We start from the raw sequence: 23,679 nt of genomic DNA, 5'->3' as shown, positions 1-23,679 counted from the left end.
TTTGATAATGTTATAAGATCAAACTCAATTAGAATCCTTTAAAAAAACACTTGGCCCTCTTGACATGGAAAACACCCCAATTCTTCCTGGCCAGAAAATACAGCCAAGGATAAGCGATAGTTTCTGCAAAATCTGGGAACAGAAAGTGGGGGGAAATATTCAATAACATCATACTTTTCTGAAGTAAAGGCAGGGGTGGGTTTCAACCGGTTCGCGGCGGTCCCTGCGAACCGGTTGGTCGGCGAACCCGGAAGTAAGTAACTTCCGGGAACGGCGACTGGCACACCCGCCCGCCCGCGGTCCTTACCCGGTTTTGACGAGTTCTGCGCTTCCACGCATGCACAGGACGCATACAGCGTCTGCGCGATCCTCCAGGAGCAGCTGGAGCATCGCACAGATGCTAGTACGCATGCGTGCGCCGCGCGCGTGCACGAGGACGCCGCCGCCCCCGTTCCAACCGAACCGGTTGGAACGGGGCGAGAAACCCACCCCTGAGTAAAGGCCATACTTCTCTAAGAAGGGAGCAATAGACTGGTTTCCTACGAGTCTTCACAATTAGGCCAAGCTGTGTGTATCAAACTCCAATATACACATTTCACTATAACAAACAGCTATTTTAATTCCTTGAACTAAAGACATTAGGATGGTATAATGATGTCCCTCAACTTTATCAATCTGTCTACAGAATGCTGGAGGAAAGAGGATTGCTACCAATATGTTCATTGGTAGTGTAGAAAAAGCAAAGGCAGAGCCTGAGGTCAGAGCCAAGAGAGGAATCAGCCTGGAATCATTACGTTAACATAAATGTTCTAAGCCCAACCCCACTTGAATTCCATTGACTCTTGCTAGCGCCAATTTAGTGCTGAACGTTAGTTGACTAGTTTCTTGTGTATAGGTATAAGCATTAAATCAGCTTAACTAGAAGTTAATGTGTAGTCCTGACTCTTCACACCTGACAGGTAGTAAGCAATGAGCCGAGATGGCGCAGTGGTTAGGGTGCAGTACTGCAGGCCACTTCAGCTGACCATTATCTGCAGTTCAGCGGTTCTAATCTCACCGGCTCAAGGTTGTCTCAGCCTTCCATCCTTCCGAGGTGGGTGAAATGAGGACCCAGACTGTGGGGGGCGATATGCTGACTCTGTAAACCGCTTAGAGAGGGCTGAAAGCCCTATGAAGCGGTATATAAATCTAACCGCTATTGCTATTGCTATAACTGACATTAATGACGTGGAGTCCAAACCCCTTCATTTCTCCCAAAGGCTCTAGATCAACATCTCATCCTTATCCACCAACTTGTTAGCTCTCACTTTAGCTGATATGAATACGGGAATGATGTTGGCCATGTTACCGATCGTTCTCTTTCATATGCACACAGTTTAGGATTAGACTGTCCACTCCACCTGCGAATCTGTACCACCACCCCCAATTTGGTAATAAGCCCCATATAATATGTACAATGGCGTTTAACTAAATAGATATGTATAGAGTTGCAGTACAACTTGTACATTTTTGGTCATCAATGCCCATGCTCCCTCCACTATCAACTTACAGTGTAGCACTCACATATTCTGCCAGCCTTTGGAAGTTTTCAAACATCCTGCACCTACCGATCAAGATGAATTATTTCTTTGCCAGCCTTTGGGCTCATTCTACCTGTTCTCACAGATTATTTAAGAGACACACCAGGTAAATTTGCATGATGCAGAAATGAACTAATAGATGGCTCTTTCAACTTGAGCTCCAATGACTACCGGATTTCAATTAACCCTAAAAAAAATTAGTTCAGTTTTAAAAAAAATAGTGCAATGAAGATTAATATCCTGTTTGTTGTTTTTGCCTTGTCTGTATTACCCCCCTCCCCTGGGTTTGTTAGCCGCCCTGAGTCCCTCCGGGAATAGGGCGGCATATAAATGAAATAAACCTATAAACCTATAATACCCTGTTTTAGAGATTGCCATGCAGGAAAACTTGGCGTTTGAGATCCGCTTCTTAGTTACGCCATTTTAAGCATCAGCATACGCTGACGTGCTGGATGGATAAACACATCAGGCTTTACCTGATGAGGAGGGAATATTTATTTAGCAATAAAGATTTGGAATGGCTTCATGCCCATCCCCTAATCACCTCCTCCTCTGCCCACAAATCCTTCCTTGAAGAGTCCCCTGCCAAATTCAACTGTGAAAGCCTTCCATTTCCTCTCCTCTGAACATTTGCCCAGATCATCTGTCAGGTGCAGCTAAGAAAAGGGCAACAACCTTATGATTCTCACGTTTTTTTTGAAGCATTCAAAGTACGAGTGGGGATTGGGGGGTGGGTGGGGTGGGGCAGGAAACATACTCAACAGACGCTTCCCTTATGTCCTCGCTTGACTGTTTAAGGAGTATTTTGCTCAGTCTTCTGCCTCACCCAACTTTTCTTTTTTTTTTTTGCATGTAAGTGATTTTAATTCATTTTTTTTATTAATTTGTATCTTGCCTTTTATTATTTTTCACTAACCACACAAGGTGGCAAGCATATACAACACACCTTCCTCCTGGGTTGGGCTGAGAGAGGGTGACTTGCCCAAAGTCACCCAGCTGGCTTTCATGGCTAAGGTGTTTGAGTTTGAGTTTTATTTCATTTGTATGCCGCCCTTTTCCCCCGAAGGGGACTCAGGGCGGCTCATAACTCAGAGAAGGGAAGGGGGATACAGACAGTTAACAACCACACAGAACAATACATAATTAAAAACGCAACAATCATACCATTCGAGATAGGGGCAACGATTCTTTAGCCCCAGGCCTGTCGGAACAGCCAGGTTTTAAGGGCTATGCGGAAGGCCTGGAGGGTGGTGAGGGTTCGAATCTCCACGGGGAGCTCGTTCCAGAGGGTCGGAGCAGCCACAGAGAAGGCCCTCCTCCGGGTAGTCGCCAGTCGACACTGGCCGGCGGATGGGATTCGGAGGAGGCCTGCTCTGTGCGATCTAATCGGTCTGGTGGAGGTAATTGGTGGAGGTGGGACTTGAACTCATGGTCTCTCATTTTTCTAGCCTGATACTTTGGACATTATGTTTATTTATATAAACGCCTAGGAAACCCCTAGATTTGGCAAAAAAAAATATAGTACGTGGCAAGAGCCTACTGCTCTGTTTGGAAGTATACCCAATTATTCAAAGGCACTTAAAAATAGCAATAGCAATAGCAGTTAGACTTATATACCGCTTCATAGGGCTTTCAGCCCTCTCTAAGCGGTTTTACAGAGTCAGCATATTGCCCCCAACAACAATCCGGGTCCTCGTTTTACCCACCTCGGAAGGATGGAAGGCTGAGTCAACCTTGAGCCGGTGAGATTTGAACAGCCGAACTGCCGAACTGCAGTCAGCTGAAGTAGCCTGCAGTGCTGCATTTAACCACTGCGCCACCTCGGCTCTATAGGCAGAAGTCAAGTGGTACGTGCAGAGATGAAAGGAACAGACTGAGAGAATGCGGTTCAACACATCAATAAGGTGAATTATTCAAAGCTAAACAGAGATTTTAATCCAGGTTTCAGATTATGGTTAACACATTATGGTAACTCTCTAGAACAAGGGTCTCAAGCTCAAGGCCCACGGGCCAGATCCAAGCCTGCGGGGTGCCTGTGGGGCCAGCCTGGAAATAGCAAAGGACCAGCCCCACGGTGCCTCTGCCTCCCATGCACCCCATTTTCGGCTTGGAGAGCCTCCTGCAGCACCCTGCTGCCTAAAACAGGGCACGGGAGGCCTGCAGAAGATAATGCTGATCTTGCCCTCAAATCCAGTTTGACACCCCTGCTGTAGAAAGAGTGACATTGCATCCTATTCGTAGAGAATAGATCCTACTCAGTGGTGGGATTCAAATAAATCACCAACCAGTCCTCTGTCCTAATGTACAGCTGGGTAGGCGGGGCTCGGTGGTCATGTGATCATGTGGGCATGGCCAAGTCAATGTCACTCAGGTCGATGGGCGCTTCGCCTTAGTTGTTACAATGGTAATAAGGGTTAACCGGAGAGGCAGTTTCTGTAAGCACGTCAATAAAGATTAGGCTAGAAACAACACCAGAATGTTTCCTTCCTGCCTTCCTTACAGGATTAGCCCCGTAAAGCGGAAAAAAACAAAAGGAGATTTCTTCCAACAACCGGTTCTCCGAACTGCTTAGAAAGTTGCCAACCGGTTCTCCCGAATAGGTCCGAACTGGCTGAATCCCACCACTGATCCTACTGAAAACAGGACTTCCTTCTGACTAACTATGAAAAATATTACTCTCTGAGTTATATATATACAATACTGCCGTCAATGCTAAGGTTTGTGTATATGGAGTTCCGGTGATGTTCAATTCTTCAACAAGTAACTCTTGATCTGAATGCCGTTTAAAACCGCTCTGGAAACCCTACTCTGAGTTCAGAATCTAGACTAGAGTGACATGGGGGGGAAAGCTCCGTATCCAGAAAAGGAGCCTGATTTACGAGGTGGTCCAACTCCCAATCTCTCCTGGTGATACTTGACAATTAGCTGCTCCTTCTCACTTACAGATTTTGTCAATGTTTCTTTATTCTAAACCAGCCAGGAGGAGATGCAGAAATGGCTTCTGGAATTCTTTCTTGTTTGAGAGAAAACGAGGAATAGCATTTGAAAGAGCAGCAGTCTTTCCCCCCACCCCGTCCAAACACACATACGCAGACAGAAATGCATCTTGAAATGTTGCAGTCCTTTTTGTACACCTGTTACAGGTGCTGCAGCTGAGGAAACAGGAAATGCAAGGTATTCTAGGACTCTATTTAGGATATAAGAGCGAGAGAATCTTAAAAACCCGTCACAGTTTCTCTCTGATACTAAACAGAATCAACTCAGGATTATCCTGTGTTTCTTTATCACACCAAGGTTAAACTGATGTTTACTTAACACTTCCTTTCTCAAGGCCATCTCCATATTCCCCTTTATGTCCACCAGAGGTGGGTTCCTATCAGTTCGCACCTATTCGGTAGAACCGGTTCGTCAAATCTACCGAACTGGTTAGAAGAAGTTCCACCAGTGGACCCGGAAAGCAGGCCACACCTACAGAAGAGGTTCCAAAATTTTTTTGAAACCCACCACTGGTGTGTGTGTAATGTCCCACAGTTATCTACGCATTAATAATCATCTAGTAATATTTCCTTATACATTTTAGGGACCTTTCCTTACATAATTGGTGTTTTCTTTCATACTTTTGGATTTCTAATTTCTGTTTCCATTAGTTAGCAATTGCTAAAACAAATCCCACGTGAAAAAGTATTCAAAGCCTTCTTGATTTTAATTGTCAATGTATTTATTCCTGCACATTGTAATTTTTTATTCATTTACATATCTCTGTGTTTTCCACTGTTGTGCAAACACAATTCCAGCAGCTGCTAACATGTGTAAAATTAAATATATATTATACTCCCTTTCAAATAGCCAAGAAAATATTTCTGGTTTTAATTCCATATCTTGCTTTACGATTGCTTCTAACCGCTAACTTCTGAATAGCTACTTGGACCGACCTAAGTACTAATTCATAATTTCATATCCGGTCACATGGGCGGCAAGCCACTCCCATCCGGTCACATGGGTGGCAAGCCACTCCCACAAAGGAGGCCACACCCACAGAGTAAGTTCCAACAATTTTTGAAACCCACCACTGATGTCCACACAAGGAGGCTAGATTACTAGCCCGAAAGTCTTGGCATACTGTTCATATTCAGGATGCTATTTTTTGTACTTATTTCTCCTAAATAGACGGGTGCTTCTTTTTGATCTCGAGCAAGAGGCAGACTTTGAAAATACTCCAGCCCTAAATTCTCCAGGAAGGAAAGCCGTGCTCTTGAAATCCAGTGGCAAATCCAGAGGTTTATTCATGTAGATATTTCAGGGGCTGCCCCAAAGAAGAGGGAGTCAAGCTATTCTCCAAAGCACCTGAAGACAAGAAGCAGTGGGTGGAAACTAATCAAGGAGAGAAGCAACTTAGAACTAAAGAGACATTTCCTGACAGTTAAAACAATTGACCAGTGGAACGACTTGCCTCCAGAAGTTGTGAATGCCCCAACACTGGATGTTTTTAAGAAGATGCTGGATAGCCATTGGTCTGAAGCGGTGTAGGGTTTCCTGCCTAAGCAGGGGGTTGGACTAGAAGACCTCCAAGGTCCCTTCCAACTCAGTGATTCTAAATTCTAGAGAGTATTTTTTTAAAAAATTAAATAGATCACACAGTGACACACCTTTAGTTCCCCATCGCAATTAAGTCCTCTATCAGATCAGGATTCTATAATAGATCACACAGTGACACACCTTTAGTTCCCCATCGCAATTAAGTCCTCTATCAGATCAGGATTCTATTCGTTCCAAGAGGATTCCTGGTGAAAAGATCCTTTCCACTGCTGTCCTTTCCATGGTCTATACTTGCTCTTTATATGGCTCATAGCAGATTAGCCATTGGACCTGCCTTTTCTACCCAAATTCGTTCCACATACATTGGTCTTCAACTCACCTAATTCAGCCAAGATCTTTGGCTATGTTGACTAATGTTTATGGGAATTTGAGACTAATGCACCAGTTCAGAACATTGCTAGAAGAGACCCGGATCACTGCTGAAGCATGTTAAGACTTGGTAGAATTCCCCTAAGACATTGGTAAATTTAGAAACATCACGAGCATCGATGGGCTTCCAGTGTGAAAGGCACCACCAAATCCTAAGAAATTATTTCACAATCATTTGAGAATTCCTTTAATATCTCAAATAATTCTGAGTGTCAGAACCTCTCCATTAGATAATTAGGAAAGAAGACCACGAGACTCCGTGGGTAGAAATCAAGTGTACTTTTACCAATTATAAATGATTAAAGGCATAGCGAAGCGAAGACTGATTATTTAGGTGCGAAAGCGATTGATATATAGAATAACCCATTCCCCACCCCTTGGCATCACAGTTACAGTCCAATCTTAATTCTGCCAAGTGTCAGGTGTGAGATAACTTCAAAAGGCATCACGAAGATGGAATGTCGGTGCCGTAAGTCCTGGCGGGAACCTCTTACGCATGCGTAGTCCGACCAGCAGCTGAACTCCAGAAACTTCCTCCAGCACAATTAGTAACCCCTCCCAAATACCATGCCCTCCCTCCCCGTTTCATGGCAGCCGAAGCAACAGCAAAGCAAAGGCTGACACTGAGTATCTTTTTTTTTCTGGCAAAGTTGAGAATATTTTGAACGAAAGAAGAACCAATCAAGAACCAAACCAGGTGGCCTGGAAAAACCTTCAATAAAAAACAATTTTGGCTATTGTTCATTGATGAAATTTTGCTTCTCTTTTGAATTTCTATTAAAAATGAGAATTATTTATGTATGTATTTATTTATATTTATTAAAGGTATATGCCGCCTGTTCAAGGAGACTCTGAGTGTGCAAAATATGGTTACCCATCATTCTCTGAAAGCTCCATACCGAAACACAAGGAAATTTCCATAGGTGACATCATCATGAGTCTATCTAGCGATATCCAGGGAGCAAATGGAAAATGGAAAATGACTCCACTCGATCGACATGCAAGGACACTTGGTGGAGGAGATGGACTATTTGCAGAGGACTACAAGTTCCAGCCTGCAAACACACCTCTGTTTAAACGGAGAGGAGTGAAAGCTATGTGTTTGAATAGGAGAAGCAGCAGCCTCAGATGCTGCTGAACCAACCACCTCTCTTGCTGGAAGAATAGCGAAAAGGCCTAGTGCACTTTCTGACTCCTGTTCATTCACGCCTTTTTTGATCAGACTAAACCCAGAGGCAAGGGGGAAAAAATTAGTCAGAAAAAGGTCACCTTTTGGGGGGGCTTCGTGCCATTTCATAATCCAAGCTGTGATGCTTTCATCGGCTTCAACATTTATTTACCCAGAAAGCTTTTGACAACCTTTTAGCAGCAATTTAATCATAGTTTGTTTTTAAGAGAGCTACGAGCTTAATCTTAAATTTTCTTCCTAGTGTTTTCCCACAAGATAGCAATAGCAGTTAGACTTATATACCGCTTCATAGGGCTTTCAGCCCTCTCTAAGCGATTTACAGAGTCAGCATATCTCCCCCACAAACTGGGTCCTCATTTTACCCACCTGGGAAGGCTGGAAGGCTGAGTCAACCTTGACTCAGATTTGAACAGCCGAACTGCAGAACTGCAGTCAGCTGAAGTAGCCTGCAGTGCTGCATTTAACCACTGCGCCACCTCGGCTTCATTTCTACAGAAGACCCAATTCTAGGCTAAGAACCCCATAAGCCAGTGGTTCCCAAACTTGGCAACTTTAAGACTTGTGGACTTCAACTCCCAGAATTCTCCAGCCAGCAGAACTCTAACCACTGCGCCACCTCGGCTCTTACCTATGTCAGGGCTGGTTTTTTTTGGGACCACCCAACAATTGATTCATTGGTTGTGACCGGAATTGTCCAACCAGCTTGTAACCCAAGCCTGATGTCATAGGCTGAGAGAGAGAGAGAGACTGGTCCAAAGTTACCAGCGGCTTTCATGCCTAAGGCGAGACTAGAATTCACAGTTCTCCTTGTTTCTAGCCTGTGCCCCGCCCACTTGTGCATGCACGTGCCACCGCCCCACGCCCCGTTTTGGTCCTAGCAAGCCTCCCTGAAGCCTTCTGGGACCAAAAATTGAGCACGGGGGGAACACCACACACCCCCATGCTCCCCCTGCCCCCCACGCATGCACGCACGCCCCCCCCTGCCCCTGTGCATGGATGTATGTCTCCCACATGCTTCCTCCGCATGCATAGCAGAGACTCAAAAATCGGCTTGCGCGCATGGGCGGTGGAGCTGTGCTGGGGCAACAGCTCGCATGCCCGCAGAGGGCTGCACGTGCCACTTGTGGCCGGCGTGCCATAGGTTCTCCATCAGGGAACTAGAGACAACTGGCTCTCCACTTAAGCTTTCCCTCTCTTTCATTAATACTCAGAAGGGTCATGAAGGAAGAGGCCTGGTGCTTACCTTTGCTTCATCATTAATGTCCCAAGTGAAGGAGATGGCATTATAGGCTATCTCTTCGATATTGTTTATGGTGTTGAAGCTCTCCTTATAATCAGCTGTTGACAACATAAAGGAGGGAAAATATATTAAAATATTTATTTATTTATTTATTTAATTGGTTTGTATGCCGCCCACTCTCAAGAGACTCAGGGCGGCTTACAGGTAAAAAAGGAAGGGGGGGACATACAAAAAATAAAAAACAACAATTAAAAATTCCACAACATTCATAACTTAGGATGGGGGCTGGATAAATCAACAGCCCCAGGCCTGCCGGAACAGCCAGGTCTTAGTCATTTTGCAGAAGGCCGGAAGGGTAGTAAGGGTCCGGATCTCAACGGGGAGATCGTTCCAGAGGGCCGGAGCAGCTACAGAGAAGGCCCTCCCCCGGGGAGTCGCCAGCCAACATTGACCAGCAGATGGAATCCGGAGGAGGCCTAGTCTGTGGGATCTAATAGGTCTCTGGGAGGTAATTGGCAGGAGGCGGTCTCTCAGGTAGCCAGGTCCAATACCATGTAGGGCTTTAAAAGTAACGACTAGCACCTTGAAGCGAGTCCGGAGACCAATGGGAAGCCAGTGCAGCTCGCGGAGGATAGGTGTAATGTGGGTGTACCTAGGTGCACCCACAATCGCTCGCGCGGCTGCATTCTGGACTAACTGAAGTCTTCGAACACTCTTCAGGGGCAGCCCCATGTAGATAGCAATAACAATAGCAATAGCAGTTAGACTTATATACCGCTTCATAGGGCTTTCAGCCCTCTCTAAGCGGTTTACAGAGTCAGCATATCGTCCCCAACAACAATCTGGGTCCTCATTTTACCCACCTCGGAAGGATGGAAGGCTGAGTCAACCCTGAGCCGGTGAGATTTGAACAGCCGAACTGCAGAACTGCAGTCAGCTGAAGTAGCCTGCAGTGCTGCATTTAACCACTGTGCCACCTCGGCTCTCTAATAGCTTAGTTGACTGACAAACCAGACCCAAATTAAGCGAACGGTCATTTTTCTTCTGAAGAGAAGACGAAAGAAATCTAAATGTTTCTCTGGGCACCCCTTTAAGTTTTTTTTTAATTTAAGTGCAATGCAGGAAATGAAATTAAGAAATAGCAAAGGAGGCAGCCAATACCTGCTGCCTTTGTTATGCCTTCAATTCTCCTCTAAAAAAATGTTAAGACAGCACAACCAGGATATGCTGCTCTTCAAAAAAATCTCATAATAAAGGAAAATTTGCATGTGCGTCTCCCTTTAAGGGCTAAGCTTTAATCCCCACTTTTATTTACAAGAGGGGGGAAAAAAAAGATTGACTTCAAACCAAAGGAGCTGGAAATGGGCCAATCACAGCTCGGCCGAAGGCAAATGGGTATCTGTAATGTCAACTTTCATCTCTTTGCCCAAACTCTGCCAGCGACTCAATCTTGGAACCTGTTTTGCAACCTCAAAGCGTCCTTTGAGACATCTGACTAAGAAGCAACAGCAACTTTGCTCATGTGAAGAGTGTCATTCCCCTCTGCACTGAGTCACCCGGTTACCTGAGAGACCGCCTCCTGCCATTTACCTCCCAGAGACCTATTAGATCGCACAGACTAGGCCTCCTCCGGATTCCATCTGCCGGCCAATGTCGGCTGGCGACCCCCCGGGGGAGGGCCTTCTCTGTAGCTGCTCCGGCCCTATGGAACGATCTCCCCATTGAGATCCGGACCCTTACTACCCTTCCAGCCTTCCGCAAAGCAACTAAGACCTGGCTGTTCCGGCAGGCCTGGGGCTGTTGAATTATCCAGCCCCATCCTATGTTGCTGAATTTTTAATTGTTGTTTTTATTTTTGTACCCCCCCCTTCCCTTCTTATTGTTAGCCGCCCTGAGTCTTCCGGGAATAGGGCGGCATACAAGCTAAATAAAACTCTAAACTCACCACTTCTAATCCATACATTTATAGCAGAGGTGGGTTCCTACCGGTTCGGCCTGGTTCGGCCGAACCGGTACTGGTATGGCAGCCTAGGTCGCTGGAACCAGCAGCGGCCCAGGATTGCCACGCCCCCAGACCGGTTCCCCGGTGGCTGCCGCCATCTTGTTTTTAGTTCATTACTTGCGCAGAACAATTTTAACTGAACTGTGCATGCGCGCGCAAAGCACACGAACCAGTGAACCGGCAGTAAAGCCGGCCAGAACCCACTCCTGATTTATAAAGCCCCGAGTTTCCAGGATTGATGGCATGAAATACAGGCAACATTGAGGCCAGAAGGGTTTTGGGATTAAGCATGAAAAAAATATATGCTGTTTTGGGGAAGAGGGATAGAAGAAAGAGAGGATTCTAAGAGGGGATGACTGAAAATTTAATGAAGTTCAGAAAAGAGGATTATTCAAACTTCTGCGATGTCCAGATAGGATAAACTTTATATAGGCAGATGTGGCACAAGAATGTAACAGCTGCATCCCGTTCTGTTTCAGCAACCTTGCAACCAGAAGCTTACAACACAACGAACCATTCTCCAGCTTTCAGCGTCAGAGATTCCTTTTGAAACCCATTCCAAATTCAAACTTCTTTTTTTTTTAAATTAAGGTTTTTATTTTTATTGCAAATTTTTACGTATTTTATGAACCAAGTGTTTGTCCGGATCTTTTCTTTCACATCCCCCCATATACATAATCCCTTTTACATCATATCTCGTTTCCAATTTCAGCCATGTTATTTCTCTTTCTGTATTTTTTATCTTAAACTTATTTTCTTCTTAGTACATTAAACACCCTTAATCGCCCTTAATTTCTAATCTCTTACAATAACAACAACTCCATCGCTAAATATGTTTCTCGAATTCCCACTCTTAAAACATTTCATCTTCGTCCCTTTATCTAAATTAATTTCAAAGCTAAACCAAATTGCCATTTTCACATTTCATCTGTTGGTCTGTTTTGCTGTAAGCAACATACATATATTTCCCCTCCCTTGAGTTGTGAGCCGCCCCGAGTCCCCTCAGGGAAAAGGGCGGCATATAAATAAATTAAAATTAAACTAAACTAAACATCATCAAAATCATTTTTTTTTTACATAAAGAACAACTTCAAACATCTGTTCCTCAACTATGGACCCACATTTGATCGATCGGTCGGCTGGTCAATTGACCAAGTGACAAGAGATTGGTCTATTTCAGTGTTTCTCAACCTTGGCCCCTTGAAGATGTCCGGACTCCAACTCCCAGAATTCCCCAGCCAGCATTCGCTGGCTGGGGAATTCTGGGAGTTGAAGTCCGGACATCTTCAAGGGGCCAAGGTTGAGAAACACTGGTCTATTTGTTTAAATCTGTAATTCTCTCCCAACTAAAAATATATCGATGGGGCTGTTGGATTTCCATCTAACCCCAAAAGAGGGCCAGGAAAGATTGGGAACCGTTGGCTGAAGATGGTGCTGAGCTCACAAGCAAACACAATAGCAATAGCAGTTAGACTTATATACCGCTTCATAGGGCTTTCAGCCCTCTCTAAGCGGTTTACAGAGTCAGCATATTGCCCCCAACAACAATCCGGGTCCTCATTTCACCCACCCCGGAAGGATGGAAGGCTGAGTCAACCTTGAGCCGGTGAGATTTGAACCGCCGAATTGCAGATCACAGTCAGCTGAAGTGGCCTGCAGTACTGCACCCTAACCACTGCGCCACCTCGGCTCTTGCAGACAAGACAAGACCTGAAACCTGCTACGTTGCGTTTGGCACCTGCTGCTCGAGAGCTTCTTACCTATGTCAATGCACCTTTGTTTAGCTGTGTGTTGCCTGGAGTGCCAGTACTTCCAATGCCTGAGCTGATCCTCACGGCTTTTGTCCTCAGCAAATACGACCATGATGACACTCTGCAAAGAGGAGGAAAGAGAAAGGCGGCCCGGGGGGGGAGGGAGGAGGGGAGGAGGAGAAAAGCTTCATTAACAGAAAAGCCATATGGTTGAGGTTGAGGTTTATTCGATTTATATGCCGCCCTTCTCCCAAGGACTCAGGGCGGCGTACAACATTAAAAGAAACACATACTACAAAAGTTAAAAAAGAAATTAAATAGGATATCCCCGAACCCAATTAAAATTAACAACGACACATTTTTTTTAAAAAAAAGAATTCAAATTAAAATTAACAATAATCAATACTTTGATTTGTTTGGTTCAGGCCAGGCTGGCTTGCTGGAAAAGCCAACTTTTTAGGGCGCGTCGGAAGGACCGGAGGTCGGGGATTATACGAAGCTCTGGGGGCAGCTCATTCCAGAGGGAAGGCGCTCCCACAGAGAAGTCTGGTGAGGGGGGGGGGGAGATTTTTACTGAAGGGTGGATAGCTACTACCCAGGACTGTGATGGCGAATCTATGGCACGCATTCCACAGGTGGCAGGTGGAGACATTTGTTAGGCTCCAGCGCGCACCTTAATTTTCAGCTGTTTCTCGCGAAAAACAACCCAACGGACAAATCAGAAGTTCGGGAACAGACTTCCGCTTTGTACATTGGGCCATTTTTCTCCCTATGGAGGCTTCAGGGAAGCTTCCTGAAACCTCTGGAGGGCCTCCAGGGTGGGGGGAGGGGCAGGGGAGGCCGTTTTCGCCCTCCCCAGACTCCTAGAAAGCCTCTGGAGCCTGGAGAGGGCGGAAAACGGGTCCATCGTGAACCAAAAGTGGGGGGAGGGTGGGAGTCGCACACGCACGTGTAGGATGTGTGTGTGTCGCATGTGCATGTGCAGGGGGGATTACACACATAGAATTATGGGTGTGGGCACACACGTACGCAACCCCCTTCCCTCCCCCCCCCCTTTTGGCAAGCGATGGCAAAAAGGTTAGCCATATTGACCTAGGATTAGCAACTCTGGAAATTTATCTCCTCCTTCTGTATCTGTGGGCTCTGAGGGGCAAGTGAAGTGAACTTTCCAGATTTAGAAGAACAAGCTTCCCAGATTTGAGAACGACAATGGCAGCCACAAGGAATTAACCATGAAGGGTGCCTGAAAACCAGAGAAAAGGCTGAAGCACTTCCTCCATCTATAATCCAAAAACCTTTCTTTCAAAAATATCACAGGCTGAAAAATAAAATTCTGGAAATAGACCTACAACAGCAGCAAAAGTAAAAGTCCTCAGACAATAACGCCATAACATTTCAAAAAAATCATAACTTGGAATAGTTTAGGAAGCAGCATAATAATAAAATAATAATGGAATATTCTTGTTAAGTAGGCTGATGGCATTCTGCCTTTCAATGGTACTTGAAGATGTCCCGTACATTATAGCAATAGCAGTTAGACTTATATACCGCTTCATAGGGCTTTCAGCCCTCTCTAAGCGGTTTACAGAGTCAGCATATCGCCCCCACAGTCTGGGTCCTCATTTCACCCACCTCGGAAGGATGGAAGGCTGAGTCAACCTTGAGCCGGTGAGATTAGAACAGCCGAACTGCAGATAACAGTCAGCTGAAGTGGCCTGCAGTACTGCACCCTAACCACTGCGCCACCTCGGCTCTTCCAAAAGAAAGGAAGAACCTCCATTTATTTGGGAAAGTTAGAAATAAACGCCCGCTCTTTGCAATGAGGATTACTAAGTATCACTGAGGAAGTCTGGTTCATTATAGGTTCATAATAATCGGTTGCGTGTTTTTGCAAAAATCAAACCAGCCCAGCCACAAAACTTTGTCATTGTTCATGATTTTATACTTTTTCATAGATAGGTGTTTTGATGTATGTGAATATTATGAATGAAGAAGGTAGTAATTATTTGTCAGCCTGATTTAATTAACAACCACTGTCAACACCTAAAGAAAGAATTGTACACACCTGGTTCAAAAAATACTGGGTTAATTTAGATTAACACTACAATACTCCTTGCTAGACGGCAAGCAAAAAAGAAAAGTCTATATATTCTAAGGAAAAACTTGCTAAAAAGAAGAGAAATAAGTTGATGGATCGATCAGATCAAAGTATAATTGAGAATAGTTATGGACTATTTGTAGCTCTCAAATTATGGGTAGTCCATAAGAAATTTGGATCATCCACAAACAAAATATTTTCCCCTTTTGCACACCAGAAATGCTATTACAAGCCTTCTCTCCTTCACACTTTCCTCAGTTGTAACTCACTCTAACTTTACTGATAGGTTGATGGATTCCTTCACCGCCACTAATTTCCTTCAGGGTAATGGGATAAAACTGCCCCTTGTTTAGATAAGTCATCGTATTATCTCCTGGCTTCTGCCGAAGTGATTTTGAAGCTTCCAACGTATATTCAAAGTTGTTCCTGGAAAAAATTCAGAACAGGAAGTTTTATAAACAACGTATTGCATGAAATCCATCCAAGCATAACAATCCCAATGTGCTAGATATTAAAACTGAAGACTCAATACTGGGACCAGTGGCGGATTACGGCTCACTGGTGTCCTAAGCACTGACAAATCTTGGTGCTCCCCCTGTTTTGTACATAAGTGTACAAATCTTCATTGATTTTTTTTCTTTCTCAACTTTGTGGTTCCCCCTTTGGGCTTAGTATCCTAAGCACATTCTGCTGAATGGTTAATACACCACTGAGTGGGACTAACCATAAACGGCAGATATGTGAGAAATACAGGATTGGAAATTTAAGATGACATCATCTGGATCCTCTCTTATAATTTTAGGAACAAGGCAGAGGATTTGCAGATTTGCACTTGGGTTGACAGTAGTTTATATTTGTGTAGAGAATGAGAAAAAAACGCTGCCTAGAAAGTAATTAGTAAAATAATAACTTTTATATAATGCTTTTGAAGCACCTCATTTTCACTGTCTGATTAAATGAAACTCTCAACTCTCCTCCAATCAGAGACGCTGTGACTAAAGTGATGAGAAGAGCTCTTGAGAGCCACTAATGAAGTGTTTCTCAACCTTGGCAACTTGAAGTCCGGACATCTTCAAGTTGCTAAGTTTGAGAAACACTGCACTAATGTGTTTGTGGTAGGAGCATTTTCTGATTCACAGCTCACTTTCTGTGGTACACCAAAAGAGCAATGAAACACACTTCCACAGACTCAATATTAATCCACCTGCTTTCCTTTGCGAGGCCACAGTGCTTTACAATCCGCAGCGCCATACTTTTAAGTATCAATCCAGGGGTGGAAAAGTACCTCAGTTTACCTAGGCACATTCTTGCGTATGTGTTCTGATTCACGTGATATTTCCAAAGGGATTAGGGGTGGAATGGCCAAATCTCACCACTCGGGGATCCAGTCTTTCATTTCACAAAGCAGAGGACGCAGCAAATGTGAGGTGTGTCAAGACAATCTTGCAAGAGCATCCAGTTGTTGTGCAAGAGCTAAATTTGCAGGGAAATACACTCACCCAGTAATGCTTTCAAACACATAGTCTTCAGAATTGACATTGGCCATCCGAAGATTCAGTTCAGAAGGGAAAAAAACCTGTAGGTATTCATAAGGATTTCAGACAAACAGTCATTTTTAAATAGCACTAAATCTATCATCAATAGACTATTTGCTGACACCTATAATTCAGATACAAAACAAGCTTAGTCTAAAACCAAGGTAACCCATGTATGACACAAATATAATTTGTTCACATTCAAGGTGAGTGACCCATATTTTCCTGTAAGGTGAGCCATGTCCTCTTGCGAGCAATCTCATCCTCTACAGAAGTTGCTTTTGTTTTAAATTTAGAATTATATACCCATATCCAGCCTGGAAGAAAATCTTCTATTTCTAATCCACTGGACTGAAATTTCAGGTTTACATAAGAATTAAATAGGAACTTGATATCCATGTACAGATTAGTGAGTACACTCAAAATCATAGGGGGAAAGAGAAGGAATGCCATTGTTATTTATTCTCAGAGCTGGGGTAAGACTCTGCTTTTAAAGATGGTCAACATTCAAGTAGCCAAGTTCTAAGAGCCAAGGTGGCGCAGTGGTTAAATGCAGCACTGCAGGCTACTGCTAGATCAGCAGGTCAGCGGTTCAAATCTCACCGGCTCAGGGTTGACTCAGCCTTCCATCCTTCCGAGGTGGGTAAAATGAGGACCCAGATTGTTGGGGGCAATATGCTGACTCTATGTAAACCGCTTAGAGAGGCCTGAAAGGCCTATGAAGCGGTATATAAGTCTACTGCTATTGCTATTGCTAAGATCTGCATTTTTAATCGTTTTCCAACCTAATCTCATTGTGTTTACTCAGAATCTAAAGTGATTATTACATGAATATCTATAGCAGAGTCTGGACAATGAGCAGGAACAAAAGGGTGACATCAAACTTCTTATAATTATTCCCATCTATTATTTTGTTAAGAAAAAAATCTGTTTTACTGTTTTCATTATTTGTATAGTCATAATTTGCAACTGTAAGAACTCGTTTTCATAATTCTCTGGAAGGCCAATTGTCTACCCAAGATCACGTTCCAACGTTACGTTATACAGCTTTTCTTATAGCAATAGCAGTTAGGCTTATATACCGCTTCATAGGGCTTTCAGCCCTCTCTAAGCGGTTTACAGAGTCAGCATATCGCCCCCAACAACAATCCGGGTCCTCATTTTACCCACCTCGGAAGGATGGAAGGCTGAGTCAACCTTGAGCCGGTGAGATTTGAACAGCCGAACTGCAGAACTGCAGTCAGCTGAAGTAGCCTGCAGTGCTGCATTTAACCACTGCGCCACCTCGGCTTCATTTCTACAGAAGTCCCAATTCTAGGCTAAGAACCCCATAAGCCAGTGGTTCCCAAACTTGGCAACTTTAAGACTTGTGGACTTCAACTCCCAGAATTCTCCAGCCAGGCTGGAGAATTCTGGGAGTTGAAGTCCACAAGTCTTAAAGTTGCCAAGTTTGGGAACCACTGCCATAAGCAAAAGACGCAGGTTACTTCTGTACCTCTGGCACATCTTCTTTGAAAGACTCGGAGAAGGTGGAATCAGGAGTACGTCGCTGGGAATTTTGAGGCTGGCTGTTGGTGCTAAACTGGTCAGTGTTGAGGCTCCGATCTAAAGCCACCACCCTCTCCGGGGCTTCCGGGTGGTAGACGTTTGGAGGCATGCCCACGGTAAAATTGTGCGGCTGAGTTTCTGTCTTGATTGAATGGGTGGGCATGGATGCAATGGAGACGGTGACTGTAGTATCTGGGGTTGTCAGGTGGCCCCTCTTGTCCATGCCCATTTGGGAACTGTGCGGAAGGACAATATTCAAAGGCATGTTCTTCAAGACCTGCACTCTGTTCTCCCCAGCAGAAATAAGTGACTGTTCCATCAGGTTGGGCATACTGTTCCTAAACAAACAGGAGAACTGATTGAGTGGTAGATTAAGCATAGGGCAGAAAGAATCAATTTCAAGAGGAGAAATGCTAATGCGGAAGCCTGTTTGATGTCACTTTCCCTCCGTGAATTATTCTCCTATTGCTACCCGTGAGCAAAAAACTAATCCAGACAACACATTGTTGGAAGAAAGACGGTTGAGGTTGAGGCTTATTCGATTTATATGCCGCCCTTCTCCCAAGGACTCAGGGCGGCGTACAACATTAAAAGAAACACATACTACAAAAGCTAAAAAGAAATTAGCAATAGCAATAGCAGTTAGACTTATATACCGCTTCATAGGGCTTTCAGCCCTCTCTAAGCGGTTTACAGAGTCAGCATATCGCCCCCACAGTCTGGGTCCTCATTTCACCCACTTCGGAAGGATGGAAGGCTGAGTCAACCTTGAGCCGGTGAGATTAGAACCGCCGAACTGCAGATAACAGTCAGCTGAAGTGGCCTGCAGTACTGCACCCTAACCACTGCGCCATCTCGGCTCAGGATATCCCCAAACCCAATTAAAATGAACAATGACACATTTTTTAAAAAAGAATTCAAATTAAAATTAACAATAATCAATACTTTGATTTGTTTTTGTTCAGGCCAGGCTGGCTTGCTGGAAAAGCCAACTTTTTAGGGCGCGTCGGAAGGACCGGAGGTCGGGGATTATACGAAGCTCCGGGGGCAGCTCATTCAACCTCCCAAGACAATAGAAATACTAAAAACTGAGGGAATATTTCTAACCCTTCCACTATTTGTTCCTCTTTTTTTTATTTTCTTCAGACTAGAGATAAGGGGCCAAAACAGATGCATATAATCTTTCTTTCAAACTGAGCATTTTTGAATATTGGGACAAGTCCTTTGCCCTCCCTTAAGCGGTGACTATCTTTCAGTTCCTGGAATCTCTCAGAAATTCCTTAGCACCATCCTACAGTTGGTATGCCTAGCTTGAGGCTTTACACTAGCAGTTGCATTCACAAAACACACATTTTCATCAGAGACCAAGTATCTCAAGTAAAGACAGTGCAACTATAAATTAAAATCCAAACAGGCAAATCTTCTAATGCTTGTATAGTCAAAGGTAGCAGGATCACATTGCATAATTAGTTATAAAAGCACCAGCAGGAACTCCTCACAATTGAAAGATTCAGGTTATAATAAAAAAAAAAGGTATCTAGCTATAAGAAATGGGAAACTTTTCCTCCATAATATTTGAGTCCCCTCAAATCTGAAGCTGAGAGAGAAGTCAGCAGCAGTGGCAGATTCTTCATTTCGGCTACTTTTGATGAAATCACAAAATTTTGAGTTTGTAAAGAAGAAACAATAATCATATCCCCGCCATTTTTCAAAATTAAGCTGCAGAATTTTCTATAACTCTGCAGTGATAATCTGGACAAAAATATAATGACTTTTGGGATGTGCCTAAAATGAGTTTGAATTTTCCAAGAATTTATTCTTTTTGAAATACCCAAGTTGAGTCATATGAGCCAAGCACTTCTTTATTTATGTTAATCTACCTATATTAAGCTGAGAACAAGACCAGAGTTACATTTGTATTATATCTGGGTATACTCAAGCTTTAAACAACTTGATAGTTTCCCTGGGTTCATATCTTGCACTAATGAAACCATAACTTGGTTAATTGGATTTGCCATACAAGAGTGCGATTTGCTAACACAATTATTGCAGCTAACCAATTTGTATAAGCTAAGATACTTTGATTTAATCAACAGCCGAGGTAAAAAAATTCTGGTGTCAACTCACTATAAAGAAACCAAATCTCAGTGTAGTTAAAAATTATTCCTTTCTTTAAAAAGGATCCTGGCTTAAAACATACATATACACATTCAAAACTGAATACTGAACCTTTTCCCATGATCTTGATCAGAATGGTCTACATCTGGTTTCACCGTAGAAGCTTTCCTTTCCCGGGGAACCTTGAAATATAAAATGTATCAATTAATTTATTAAAAGGACATTAACTAAGCCTGGTTTTTTTTAGGATATTAACAATGACCGGAATACAGTGTTATCACAACTACTTTTTAAAAGCATAAGTATTTGGCTCGGAGACATCAGCTGAAAACCATCAGTCTTGTTTCAAAAGCTAACAACTTCAGAATTGCTTTATCAATCAAATAGGAGATTATGGCCACGGCGTTCTATTTTAAGTTTAACCTTTGCTTTTTAAGACATGATACAAATATTGTAGAAATTCTACAGTCTAAAAAAAAAAAGATTGCAGCTTTCGTAAGCGTGAAGTAGATCATTCGTACTTTAACAACTTTTTTTTTTTTTTAAACAAAGCAATTTGCTTGCTTTGTATCCTCCAGCATGGAAATCTGCTGTATCAGCAACACTTTTGCATCCAAACATTTTTGTTTGCTAAACACAAACCATATAAAACGACCGTGGGAACGCCCTCTTTAAGCAGCTGACTACTTGTCAAAAAGGCAAGAATGTTGTACAAAATGGCTTTAAGCGCAACTTAGCAAATCAGAAGGGTGTGTGTATGTGTGCAGTCCTGCGTGAGTCAAGAAGCCCTGGAAAAATACAGATTCGACTGTCGGCAGTGTTTGTTCGCTTGTAAGTCAACCATAAGCCCACCTTCGGGAGTCCTTCGGGATTGGGCGGCCTATAAATTTATTAAATACTAATACTAATACCTTGGAAGGCTATCATAGTCAGGACATAGAATTTTCAGGTTAGTCTATGTATTTCAGGAATTCTGTGTTGAAACTCCAGGTCCAATAGAGCAGGGGTCTCCAACCTGGTTCCACCACAAAACCGCGGTAGACTAAAGCGCGCTCGACGAAAGCGCGTACGTGACGTCATCACAGCGCGACGAAAACACCACGCTGTGAGCGGTAAACTTAAAATTAACGCGTAAATCTAAACCTAACCCCCCCAAACCTAACCCTAAACCTAACCCTAAGCCTAACCCTTAACCTAACCCTAAACCTAACCCTATACCTAACCCTTAACCTAACGCTAAACCTAACGCTAACCCTTAACTTAACCCTAAACCTAACCCTAACGCTTAACGTAACCCTAAACCTAACCCTAACCCTTAACCTAACCCTAACCCTTAACGTAACCCTAAACCTAACCCTAACGCTTAACGTAACCCTAAACCTAACCCTAACCCTTAACCTAACCCTAACCCTTAACGTAACCCTAAACCTAACCCTAACGCTTAACGTAACCCTAAACCTAACCCTAACCCTTAACCTAACCCTTACCTTTACGTGAATCGGCTTGCTTTAAAAGCGCTTTTTAAAGCGCCCTTTTTTCTCCGCGGTCGTATTTGTCGCGCTGCTGATGACGTCAGGTACGCGCTTTAATCGGGCGCGCTTTAGTGGACTGCGGTTTTGACGGGTCACGCTCCAACCTTGGCAACTTTAAGACTTGTGGACTTCAACACCCAGAGTTCCTCAGCCAGCAAAGCTGGCTGAGGAACTCTGGGAGTTGTAGTCCACAAGTCTTAAAGTTGCCAAGGTTGGAGACCCCTGCAATAGACTCTTAAAAGATGGTGATGGTGAGATGGTGATGATAGTGGCGGTGGTAGTGATGATGAGAGGATGATGACAATGACGGCTACATCACTGAATCCCTAAGAATTCTTGGCAGTTTACAGAGAAGACACATCAGAAACAATATGCGCAATCATCACACATACGCATAATAGCCACGCATATACACTGCTTTGATTTAATAGACAAAACACTGTAAAATAAAATTAACCAAACCAAACCCAAATGAAATAAAAGCCACAAACGCCTTCACAACAGCTCTCTTCAGTCTGGCAATTAGTTCTGAAGAGAGATCACTACTCGGCTTATAACCCTAGGGAGGAGAGGAAAGGAGGTAATAGTTAAGGTTCCCCTGTCCAGTTGCGTCCCACTCTAGGGTGAGGTGTTCCCCTATTTATATGCCGCCCGGAATCCTTCGGGATTGGGCGGCATATAAATTTTGATAATAAATAATATTTAGGTCTTAATAGTAACACGAGGCTGAGAGAAACCCATACGGTTTACTGTTGCTAACCCCTGCGTGAAGAAAGCGAAATAAATTCAAGCCGTCCGAGCTCCCATGAGCTACCTTGTAGTAGTCGTACAAGAGGCCCAATGCAGCTGCGCTGTCCTCGTCCCCGTTGATGCTCATCATAGCTTTGGTAGCTGCTGTAAGGGGGTTTTCAAGAAAGGACTTCCAGGCTTCATCCTCACTAGTGTATGGTCGCCTTTGGGAATAGAGGGTTTCATTCTGAAGAACCAAGACAGGCCTTTTGCTTGAGAAAGAAAGAGAGAGAGAGAGAGAAGAGAGAGAAGAGAGAGAGATTGAACAAAGTACAATTACAAAGAAGTTGAACACAAACTTTGATTGGCATCCAGAAGGTAAAGCACTTCCACCACCCATTAAAGTTGTGTGTGTCAGACAACAGTGCTCTTGTTGCCGGTTCCACCACAAATGCGCGAACAACAAAAGCGCGCCTGACTAAACCACGGTGACAAAACCGCGCCGACAAAACCACGCGACGAATGAGCCCTGAAGCGCGCTGACAAAACCGCGCCGACAGAAGCGCGCTGTAACGTAACCCTAAACCTAGCCCTAACCCTAACCCTAACCCTAACCCTAACCCTAAACCTAACCCTAAACCTTACCTTAAGTTAAATCGCGCTTCTGTCGGCGTGCTGTTGTCGGCGTGCTTTTGACGTCGCAGTTTTAGTGCCGCGCTTTTGTCGGCGCGCTTATGACGTTAGCGCTTTTGTCGGGTCACGCTTGTTGCCAATGACCACGCTTAACATGAATCTAGAAGAAGCAGGTTGTCCTACCTGCTAAGCCATAATGGTCAGATTCAAACTTACTCAGAACAAACCACATTATGACTTAGGATGAAATGTTGGATGACAATCTGAAGGGTACCCATTATCTGACCCATTATCGTCAACTGACGTAGGCTGGTTTGATTCACCGCTCAAAATACACAAACAACCACAACTTTCTGTAAGCTGTGCACATCTATTAAATTAATAGCTCACATCTTCTTGGCCTGGATCAATTTATTCTGTAGCAAAAGGCCCCAGCACACAAACTAAGACACTCACAGACTGTTTCTCAGCTATGCAATTTGACGTTCAACTTTATTATTACACAACATACAGTGTTACTAGCCCAATTCTAGGGCCGTGAAACTGTAACTTTCACATGCGCTGGAATTTCAGGATTCCCCATCAGCCTTGGTCAGCCAAAATTTGGAGAAAGTTTAGAATATTGAAGGGCTTTACAACCTGTTGTAAGCTCAAAAATTGATTTGGTCTTGGAATGAGCCACTGATGAATATCAGATTGGGCCATGACAGAAAGAGAAATGTAATGTCATTATTTAGGTGTGATGCAGTTATATGATTA

The 23,679-nt window shown here is 43.8% G+C and overlaps 1 protein-coding gene across 1 annotated transcript in view; it reads right to left on the bottom strand.

Annotated features, from left to right (window-relative positions):
* GRHL1 (grainyhead like transcription factor 1) overlaps positions 1-22,573 on the bottom strand; it is a gene marked incomplete at its 5' end in the record, with an annotated part of 70,569 nt that extends 47,996 nt beyond the window's left edge. Inside the window, 7 exons of the mRNA XM_032214265.1 lie at positions 8,978-9,072; positions 12,737-12,848; positions 15,095-15,251; positions 16,325-16,401; positions 17,856-18,246; positions 20,138-20,208; positions 22,373-22,573. Of these exons, the coding sequence (XP_032070156.1) occupies positions 8,978-9,072; positions 12,737-12,848; positions 15,095-15,251; positions 16,325-16,401; positions 17,856-18,246; positions 20,138-20,208; positions 22,373-22,573 (1,104 nt within the window). The remainder of the gene's footprint in view (positions 1-8,977; positions 9,073-12,736; positions 12,849-15,094; positions 15,252-16,324; positions 16,402-17,855; positions 18,247-20,137; positions 20,209-22,372) is intronic.
* Positions 22,574-23,679: the final 1,106 nt, after the last annotated feature.

This window comes from Thamnophis elegans, chromosome 3 (genome assembly GCF_009769535.1).
Source record: "Thamnophis elegans isolate rThaEle1 chromosome 3, rThaEle1.pri, whole genome shotgun sequence".
Lineage (NCBI taxonomy): Eukaryota > Metazoa > Chordata > Lepidosauria > Squamata > Colubridae > Thamnophis > Thamnophis elegans.
This window is presented reverse-complemented; position numbering and strand designations above follow the sequence as displayed.